This window comes from Salmo salar, chromosome 19, assembly GCF_965601325.2.
Source record: "Salmo salar chromosome 19, fSalSal1, whole genome shotgun sequence".
NCBI classification, from domain to species: Eukaryota; Metazoa; Chordata; class Actinopteri; order Salmoniformes; family Salmonidae; genus Salmo; species Salmo salar.
The window spans coordinates 61,886,984-61,897,827 of NC_138309.1; the positions used below are offsets into that span (position 1 = coordinate 61,886,984).

Consider the following 10,844-nt stretch of genomic DNA (forward strand, 5'->3'; position numbering starts at 1 on the left):
CCGAAAGGTCACCGGTTTGAATCCCCATGCCGACAAGGTAAATAATCTGCTGATGTTCCATTGAGCAAGGCACTTCACCCGAATTGCTCCTGTAAATCGCTCTGGATAAAAGGGTCTGCTAAATGACTTTAACTGTAAATGTTAGTAACACCCTTATAACCACTCATGGTCATTTATTACTAGTTACCACTGATAACATGGTCAAAACCATAAAATCTTGATTAAAAAAACATAACTCCTCTCTAAAACCATGACATATTGATCAAATATTGGTCAGAACCATCAAATGTTAGTTGAAACCATTCTGGTCAAAACCATGTGTCTTTGAAAAGGTCTTTTTGGGGATGTTTTTGCAGGGAATGCTGGGAACTCAGGACCTGGGTCAGGTTTATTTTGAGCCAATCAAAGACAAGCATGGCAACGCTCTGCTGGTGTTGCTGAGGGACATGAACGTGTGTCCCAGTCTGGACGGGGTGAAGTGGACACATCTGTGTAAGCTTCAGCTTCAACGCAAGTCCATCTCGTCCCCCGAGGAGCCCACGGCCCTGGACACGCTGCTCATCACCCTCCACGTATGTCCCAACCCACTACAACCTCTGGCGTTTAGAGCTTAGCAATGTAACGTTAGTGACACCGAGACCCTTTTCCTTAAACATTACAGAATCCCCAGAGAATAAGGTGAAGTCATTTGAAATAGCTAATTGGATTGAGTTTGAATCTGAAGAAAATTACGCAAGCTTTAGGTATTCATTTGAACAGCGTACAAATTAGCATGTTTAAAAGAGGCTAAGGCTGCATTCATACCAAACCAAAACCACAATGTAACCACAACAGTTCCCTATATTTACCCTTCACCACATTGTATGTGTTTATTTTAATTGTACACACGGCAATCTGCTGCCTGTCATGCCAATGTGCATGTCACTTGTATCTAAGTAGTCTATCAAGCTATCAAGCTAGTCCAGACATTTAGTCACAGCAGACATCAGGTCCAATGGATCCATGCCAGCAAAACAGCTCCTGTAATCTCCTGTATGCTCAAATTCCCTGAAACACCATTCATTTAAATAAGAGTCTTTCAGACATACAGCGCAATTTTAAAGTATTCAGACCCCTTGACTTTCTCCACATTTTGTTATGTTACAGCCTAATTCTAAAATGGATTAAATAAAACATTTTCCTCATCAATCTACACACAATACTCCCATTTTTGTAAATGTATTACAAATAAAATACAGAAATACCTTATTTCTATAAGTATTCAGACCCTTTACTATGAGACTTGAAATTGAGCTTACAGTAGCTACATCCTGTTTCCATTGATCATCCTTGAGACGTTTCTACAACTTGATTGGAGTCCACCTGTGGTAAATTCAATTCGATTGGAAATGATTTGTAAAGGCACACACACACACACCTGTCTACATAAGGTCCAACAGTCGACAGTGCATGTCAGAGCAAAAACCAAGCCATGAGGTTGAAGGAATTGTCCGTAGAGCTCCGAGACAGGATTGTGTCGAGATACAGATCTGGGGAAGGGTACCAAAAAAAATCTGCAGCGTTGAAGGTCCCCAAGAACACAGTGGCCTCCATCATTATCATATGGAAGAAGTTTGGAACCACCAAGACACTTCCTAGAGCTGGCTGCCCGGCCAAACTGATCAATAGGGGGAGATGGGCCTTGGTCAGGGTGGTGACCAAGAACCCATTGGTCACTCTGACAGAGCTCCAGAGTTCCTCTGTGGAGATGGGAGAACCTTCCAGAAGGACAACCATCTCTGCAGCACTCCACCAATCAGGCCTTTATGGTAGAGTGGCCAGACGGAAGCCACTCCTCAGTAAAAGGCACATGACAGCCCGCTTGGAGTTTGCCAAAAGGCACCTAAAGGACTTAGACCAAGTGATTCTCTGGTCTGATAAAACCAAGATTGAACTCTTTTGCCTGAATGACAAGCATCACATATGGAGGAAACCTGGCACCTGGCATCCCTACAGTGAAGCATGGTGGTGTCAGCATCATGCTGTGGGGATGTTTTTCAGCGACAAGGACTGGGAGACTAGTCAGGATCGAGGGAAAGATGAATGGAGCACAGAGAAAGTACAGAGATATCCTTGATGAAAACCTGCTCCAGAGCATTCAGGACCTCAGTCTGGGGCGAAAGTTTACCTTCCAATAGGACAATGACCCTAAGCACACAGCCAGGACAACACAGGAGTGGCTTTGGGACAAGTCTGGCCCACCCAGAGCCTGGACTTGAACCCGATCGCACATATCTGGAGAGACCTGAAAATAGATAAATAGCTGTGCAGCGACGCTCCCCATCCAACCTGACAGAGCTTGAGAGGATCTTCAGAGAAGAATGGGAGAAACTCCCCAAATAAAGGTGTGCCAAACGTGTAGCGTCATACCAAAGACTCAAAGCTGTAATCGCTGCCAAAGGTGATTCAACAAAGTACTGAGTAAAGGGTCTGAATACTTATGTAAATGTGTTTCAGTTTTTACTATTTAATACATTTGCAAACATAAAAAAAAATGCTTTGTCACTATGGGGTATAGTGTGTAGATTGATGAGGGAAAAATACAATTTAATCAATTTAAGACTAAGGCTGTAACGTAACAAAATGTGGAAAAAGCCAAGGGGTCTGAATACTTTCCGAATGCACTGTACTTTACAAACATACATTTTCATTAAGTAGTTCTCAGAATTTAAAATCGATAGGTTTACCAAACAATTATCAATTAAGAGCAGTTGGCTTTAGTAATAGTAAAATGTATTTTAACAAATGTGAAGACAATCATATCAAAAGTGATGTGATCATTGCATTGTGAAAGCAATTACTTCATATGAACATGTATTGCAATGTGAAACATGTATTTCTAGATGAAACTCTGATTAATAAGTTTAGTGAAAAAGTGATTGTATGATTTTGTGTGTTATACTTAGTCAACTGAAATTGTGTTTTTGAAGCAACTGCCATTTTAAGGATCTGTTTTCAATTTTGTACTAAGCATTGTGAAAATGCACCAAAGCGATAGAAAGAAACTGTAAATATAGCTTATGATGCCAAATATGAACGAATTATATGATTGAAAACATATGAAATGCATTGTACGGTTATTATTTCACATGAACTTTTAAAAAAAGACAAAAGACCACAGACTGGAGCAAGCTGATCCTCAAAGCCCTCAAAGCAACAACAACATCTAAATAAATGACATCAAAATAAACTATTTCAAAGGCCATCCCAGACATCAACAACAGCTGTCTCATGCCTTTCCCGTCTGGTTCCCATCGTCTATTTCAGGAGAAGCTGGCGTACCACAGACGGAGCAGGAAGCTCCTCTCCCCAGGCCTGTACCTGGGCTACCTGAAGCTGTGTAGCTCTGTGGACCAGATCAGAGCCCTGGTGCCTCAGAAGCTACCCAACGTCCTCTGTCATGCTAAGATACGAGACAACTGTAATGTGTCTAGGTGAAGTACCTGGATACCAGCCACTGGGGTTTATCAGTGAATTCATTGATTTCATGTTATGGTGTTGTTATTGAAATACTAGCCATTGTCTGTAATATAATTGTAACTGTGTGTGTTTGCGTGTGTGTGTGTAACAGGGAGGAGTGGCAGTGGCTGCAGGCCCTCAGTTCTCTGGAGGAGTCTCTGGAGATGGACCAGGATGTGCAGAGCGCTCCACACCGCCTCCTACAGGACCTACGCAGCGCTGCCAAGGACCTCATGGCCCACATGAACATCCCTGTCAGCCAGGTCAGCACTCATCCATCCACCCAGCCATCCATCCACCCAGAATTCCATCCATCTATCAACTCATCCATTCCATCCGTCCATCCGTCTGTCCATCCATCCATCACTGCAAACATGTACTGTAGGTTGGGTGGAATGCGGTTATGCCAGCGCTTCCAAAGGCTTCTTATGGGAATGGGTTGCTTGTAGATCCTGAGCCTTCTAAAACAGAAGCAATGACAGTAACACCCAAAGATGACCACAGCAACAACCTATAGTTCTACAGTAGCTGGAATACATTTTAAGCATCCTTCCATCCATCTATCCATTACATGGCATCAATGTCATAGTTGTGACTCAGTATGCTGTCCCCGCTGTCCCAGGTGCAGGACTTCCGTATCTACGCCCAGGAGGTGTTGGAATTTGGGGACAAGGTGTCCTTCCTGCTACTTCTGCCCCCCTCAGACGACGTGTGTACGGCCCCCGGCCAGAACAACCCCTATTCCCCCCGATCAGGCTTCCTCACCCTGCCTCTGCAGATCTTTGAGCTGGGTCAGTACTGCTCTGTCTAGTAGGATTTCCTTATGTCTTCCAATTACTGTTATTTATTCAACTATGGTCATTCAGTTGACATCCGATTGATTGGCCTATTGTGACTTTAAATTGTTTGTGCAGTTGACTCAAATTAATTAATGCTTGAGACTGTTGGGAGAGTGTGCACTAAACCCAAAGCAATTAAAAGCATTAAAAAGTGAAACGTATCTGAAGTGCACTTATCAGTAGTCAAAAAGGTGGAAAAGGTGTTTGTATTTTTCTATCAGCTATTTAGTCTTTTTTAAATCTAGATAATAAGTCTGTCCTGTGCCCTTTTCTATCCTGTCCACGTCTACAGTTCACTTTGATGCCTACTGCCCCAGCTTCATAGGGCAGTACTGCCGTGTGTCTGCCCTGCTGGAGCTGGAGTCGCTCATGTCCCAGCAGACCCTGAGGGAGGCCTTCTCTGAGACGGAGCTCCACGCTGCCAAGCAGAAACACCAGCAGGTCCAGGAGCACATGCAGGTAGGTGGGAGTCATAGCTGAGCTAACCGTAACCTAGATATCCTGATCTGGATGTAGTCTCCAATTGCTCCATAATAATGGAAACTACAGTCATATCAGAGCTAAGCAAGCATCACGCAAGAAGCTTAAAGACCACCTGGAGCTCATTTGTAGCACATGGCGTTTCAAAGAGCACAAAAAGTAAACAATATTGCATTTGAAAGAGCATTAAAAGTTAACAATGTTTTTTTCCTGCATGTTTCCCCCTATTACAGCAAATGGAGGAGGTGTGGCGGGAGGCGCGGTGGATCATGGACGCCCTGCAGTATGCCCGCTACAAGCAGCCCACCGGGGCCATTTCCCTGGCCTGGATCATCCACTTCTCCAGCGACGCGGAGCCCGACACGCCCCGCTCCACCTCCTCCCAGCCAGACTACCTTCCCTCACCCATGCCCTCCCCCGAACCCAGCCGCAAGCACTCTGGTAAGACCCCGAGAACCTATCTTATAGGGGGCATAGACAGTGCAAGGGTTTTTTCCTCCTGATCACACAGTCTTGTGGTGTACGGTCCATTTTACTAGAAAATAAGTGATTGTTTGTGTATGTGTGGCTTATACAAAGGTGAATGGTTGTGTGTGTTTTACCCACAGGGGGATGATTGTGTGTGGTTGACCTAAAGATGAATAATTGTGTTTTTTGTTTCTCCCTCACAGTAGACTTCCACGGTCTCTCAGATGAAGAGGGTTCCTCTGAGGTCTTCCTCACCACTGACAGCGACTATGACTCTAGCCGTGCCCAGAGCCCCCGCGAGTTGGACCTTCTGCCCCCCTCGCCCCTCTCCTCCTCCGGCGGCGGTGTGGGAGGAGGGGGTGGAGGGGGTTCAGGGACAGGAGCGCTGAGAGACTCCACCCCAGACGTGCTCCAGGCCTCGGAGCCCCAGACAGGCCCTACCGGCGAACAACGGCTGAGCGGAGGGGGGCCCGGTGGGGAGAGGCGGAGGGGCAGGGGGGGTCCCATGGAGCTCTTCGACAGCGACTTCATCCTACCCAGCAGGCAGATCGAACTACTGAGGATCACGGAGAAGAGGCAGGCCTTCTGTGTGAGAACCAGTAGTCTTGAATTCCCCTCTTCCTCTGGTGGTCATACTGCACACTCACCCTCACCATCCTCCTCTCCCCATCGCCGCTGGCACCGACCCTCCTCTGTGGACCGCTGCTGCCCTGCTGAGCGATGCCTGACGCACCCCCAGCCCCCCGCCCGCACCCTGTCAGAGGACAGCGGCACCCAGAGGCTCTCAGGTTCCCCCTCGCCCGGTGCCCACAGGAAAGGCTGGCACGCCACGCTCCGGGTGTACCCGCAGTACCGAACCGGGCTCCCCAAGGAAACCAGTGTCAAGGTATGTGGAACTTGGCTTGAGGATGTCCGGGTTTAATGAATTGTTGTTCATGTTTGGGTAACTCTTTAATTTGGGTATCCAATTATGAAACTGTCATAACTCTGCCCCAGTTGTAACATTGAAACCCCTTTTGACCATTCACATTCTGCTTAATCTGATTGCCTCTGTTCCTCTTTCTCTTCCACTCTCTATCCCTCCCCTCATCTCTCTGTCTCTCTCTCTCCCTCCCTCCCAGCTGCGGGTGACACCAGGCACGTCGGCCAGGGAGATGGTCCAGCTGGTGGTGCAGGAGATGAACGCGGTGTCGCGCCGGCTCCTCAGTGGTAGCAGTAGCAGTAGTAATGGAGGGGGAGCGGAGGGGGAGAAGTGTCTGTACAGCCCTGAGCAGCTGGAGCACTTTGGACTGGTGCTGGTGGTGGACGGCAGGGAGAAGTGGCTCCAGGATGACTTCTGTCCCCTGGAGCTGCAGAACCCCTGGCTCCGGGGCAAGCTGTGTGTCCGCATCAAGGAGTACTCGCCCCTGGCACTGCAGTACAGCAGGGCGACTACTGTCTGAAACTAAGGGGTGGGGAAGGATTCGGGGGGGGGGGGGGATTTAGGTCTGGACTACTCGATGGAGGTTCCTCCTTTGGAAATGTTGGGACATTAACTTTTAACGTTTTACATGGGCCAAAGCGAGGCAGCCTAGCTGGGATGAACTTCCACTGGAATTTTCTCACATTTTCTCCCTCTCTTTCTCTCTTTCAAACTTTTTTCCTCTTCGGTTGTTTTTACCATCCAGCTACTGTAGCTACAGAGCATAGACGGTGGTTTTATGTTTGTTTGTTAGTTGTTAACTGAAATGCTGCTGTGAGACTCTGTTTCGATGAAGTCTCTTCCCACCCCATGTAAACTACACTTTCTTCCTCAATACTCACCTGGACATCAAATGTACAAAAGGAAATGGAAAACTGTTGTTATTATATTATTTGCTTCACCAAACGTCAAAGCCCAAAAAAGGGATGTGACGTGAGGAAGATTAATGAATGAATGCTACCGCGCTTTGGCATGGGGCGTGATTGACTGCAACACATTTTGGCGCCTGCGTTGCCAGAACGCCACGGTATCGTCATCTGCAGCCACATGCGGGCGGACAAGCCTTTTCCTATGAACTTTTCCTATGAACTCTCTCTCTCCCTCTCTCTCTCTCTCATTCCAAGAGGCTGTTGGCTGCAACCCTGCAGCCGGCCTTCCCGACGTTCCCAGGATGTGGGCCCTGGACTCTTCCCAGAGGGCCCAGCGTGAGGGAAGGGGGCTGGCGTCTCCCAGCTCGGGACATAATCTGGAATCTGCCCTGCGGTTTGACCTCTAAGTTTGTCACTCTGTCAGACTCGCCTCCCCTGGCCACTGTTGTAACTTTTGGGAAGGAGAGAGCCAGGAGTACAGAGGATTACACACAAGAGGGAGGGAGGGAGGGAGAGAGAGAGAGAGAGAGAGAGGGAGGCTGCAATGTCTTTGGGATTCTGGCACTTACTTTCTGGTGTTTCTTTTTCGTCCTGAGTGCAGGAGAAAATACTTTGTACATGGCGACACCCGCCGATCTGTGGTGAAGTCATAAAACAAACCATCATCTCATCCAACTCAGCCATCGAAAAGGCATAGAAAGCAGATTTGGATTTTTGAAAAACAAAACCCAAACAGGAACAAAGAAAGAGAAGCAATACTTTACTTCCACGTGGTTTTTTCTCGTTTGTTTCTTTGTGTTTCGAGACGATTGTACACCTTCCAGAATTCGTGAAAAGTCTGGGCCATACTAGCCATGTGCTAACCGATAGCCAGTGCAGTCTGACCCAGGCCGCTGGTACTCCAGTCCGACCATTAAGAGGTGTTTGTCTCCTCATTGGGGGTCTGTTCGTCTGTACAGTGCTGTAAGTACTCCAATGGAAATAGGATTGGCCAAGTTGCTCTTCGACATGACGCTATAGGCTCCTTCCGCTCACAGTAACTGCAGGCTTTGGTTTTAGTCTAGCACTTGTCTTCATGTTCATTAGGTAGAAAGGCAAAACCTTCAATGCACTCCTTCTTTGGACTTAAATAGCATTTGAAAAGGTTAAAAAATAAGGCGTATCAACCACGTATGAAAGACCCTGGTTGAATATGATGACTGAAATGAAAGCCTGCACTTACTGTAACATTGTGGGTCCAGAAAAGTTTAAACCTGTTCTTGAACCTTCTACCCTTGTTCTAGTCTTTCCTTAGACGTGGTTGTGTTCACCGAGCCTGATATAAGTGTTTACAGAGTTCCGTTTCCTTTATCCTCCCCAAAAACGTGTGTTTACATATAACTACAAAAAAAATAGTCTTAAAGAGCAACTGATGTGAAGTTGTAATTGAAAAGTATTGGTTTTACTGACGGTTTGAATTCTTCTGTTTGCGCTTAGATGTATCTTTAATTCACATTGTTAAAGACGTTTTTTTTTTACAAGGGCAAACTGCAAAAAACAACTTCAATATAGAGAAAAACTGGACTGAATGTATCTACTGTTAGACGTCGGGCTGCTGGGTCTGTCAAGAGTACAGAAGTCAGAGGTCAATTCTGAAAGGTGGAGGGGCAGAGGGTAAAGGGGGTTTGTGTCTCCCTTACCAGTCAAAGGAGAAGGAAAGCTCTGTCTTGGACCCTTGGCAGATCCACTGAGCATAGTCATGAAGTCATTTTTTTTAAATCTATTTTTTATTGAACAATAAATTAATATTATCAAATAAAACTGTTGATTTCAGGGTTTCTTTTTTTTAACCGATCACTGTGCAGGATTGCAGGAAGTAGACATGGTTGCACGTTTGACCCGCTCAAAGTTCGGAGAGGCTTTTAAAAAAAAAATGTGACGTCTGTCCTTTTTAACACATCCTGTCTTCGAGATGAACCCTTTGGAGGTGTTTGAGATCTCGTAGAGTTTCGGTGGTGTTCTCCAAGAAATCAAACCATGTTTCAGACGATGCAAGTTGGAGGTTTTGAAGGGCATCCTGTAATAATTATGGCATCCACTCGCAAACCAGCTCCAACTAGAAGGAGAATCCGTGAGGAAATCTAATTTCAGATACAAAACGTGTGCCCTGCCAAACGTCAGCGGAGCATATGAAATTAAACTGGAGCAGTCTTGTGGCATGATATGAAGAAGACTGAGTGACAAATATAACTCACTTGGTCCTACATATGCTATATAGCAATGACCTCATCTGTATGAGCTGGCCAACAGATGAAAAAGGAATGGTAGGCAGCTGCACTGGCATTTTGATCTTGAAACTGTCATAGTGCTAAGCTCTGTAGCGTTTTGACTTAAAGCTGACAGGTATGATGCGTTAGGATACAGCTAAAATGCATTGTACGAAATGTCAGACGGTATCATCTTACAATGATATCATAATGAGTTATCATCGGTCCTTTTGAGTCTGTGGAACAAGAGTCCACATATTATGATCATATGAGTTGGTCTATTATCTTCGTGATCAAATATCAAGCATTTACATGCAGAAGAGGAATTCATACGTAATGCCTATATTTCATTTGAAAGTCAATATCCTGGTAACTCAACTGTATGATTTCTGTATAGCTGCATGTTTTGGACACATCCCCCTCATGCACACACACACACACACACACACACACACACACACACACACACACACACACACACACACACACACACACACTGACACACACACTGACACACTAAAGTGATAATATATAGATGTGCAAATGCGCATGCATACAAACACACAGATTCACACCTTCATGCCTTTACGCACACCCACATACACACAGCATGACACACTTAACACACACACACACAAGCACTCTGCACTTTTAGGAGAAGTCCTTTACTGTTTATTGACAGTAACTTAAGAATTGTCCTGGAATTCTGACACCTTCTAATTTTAAACCTGAAGAGTCCGGGAAGACCCATGCTAATTTTAGGCCCTGGCATATCTGGACATACTTTAAAGAAAACATTCCGAAAAGTCCATGAATAGTGTCGATTCACACTCATAAAAGAAATTGAAGGGGATTCACTTGATCATTTTCTTTCGTCAGGACTTCCTGGAGCTGAAAGTGATGATTCGGAGGCAGACGCCAGTGAAGTCCTGATGCTGGGCCATTCTAGCCTGTGTGTGTGGGTGTCTGCATGGGTGCGTTCGTGTCCCGATTAAGGTCTCTGTCCTTAGTGAAGGGGTGGTGCCTTAGTCCCCTCCCCTTCAGTCTTGGACTTGACCCCCTCTAAGGTAAGGATAGCAGCCCCAGGGTTTAGTGATCAAATGACCTTACACACTCTTCACGCACACACACTATTTTGGAATATAAAACGAATCTGTAACACAAGTGTTTTCTATTAAAGGAAACTCAGAATACAGGAAATATATGAGAATACAGGACATACACGCTGTCATATATTATATAATATGTAATACGTCAAATTTGTTTTGACAGGAGGTCTGTTGTGCCGGTGACAGACCAGAATCCCTCTTTCCTCTCATGCCATTCCATTCCTTCATTCTGTGATCACCTGTTTCCCCCCCCCCCCCCCCCCCCCCAGTTCCATCCCATACATCCACACGCACACACACAGCCAGTATTAGCAGCAGCAGCAGTGCGGTGGGTGGAAAAACAGGGCTGCAGTGCTTAGATTACTGCAACACTC

General features: G+C 45.9%; 1 protein-coding gene across 1 annotated transcript in view; it reads left to right on the forward strand.

Moving 5' to 3' along the window:
* The window catches only part of ankfn1b (ankyrin repeat and fibronectin type III domain containing 1b), a 299,590-nt gene extending 290,681 nt beyond the window's left edge, over window positions 1-8,909 (forward strand). The window contains exons 17-24 of the mRNA XM_014158873.3: window positions 357-572; window positions 3,307-3,473; window positions 3,611-3,761; window positions 4,121-4,289; window positions 4,630-4,796; window positions 5,051-5,258; window positions 5,489-6,171; window positions 6,407-8,909. Of these exons, the coding sequence (XP_014014348.3) occupies window positions 357-572; window positions 3,307-3,473; window positions 3,611-3,761; window positions 4,121-4,289; window positions 4,630-4,796; window positions 5,051-5,258; window positions 5,489-6,171; window positions 6,407-6,727 (2,082 nt within the window). The 3' untranslated portion in view covers window positions 6,728-8,909. The remainder of the gene's footprint in view (window positions 1-356; window positions 573-3,306; window positions 3,474-3,610; window positions 3,762-4,120; window positions 4,290-4,629; window positions 4,797-5,050; window positions 5,259-5,488; window positions 6,172-6,406) is intronic.
* The last annotated feature ends 1,935 nt before the right edge of the window (window positions 8,910-10,844 follow it).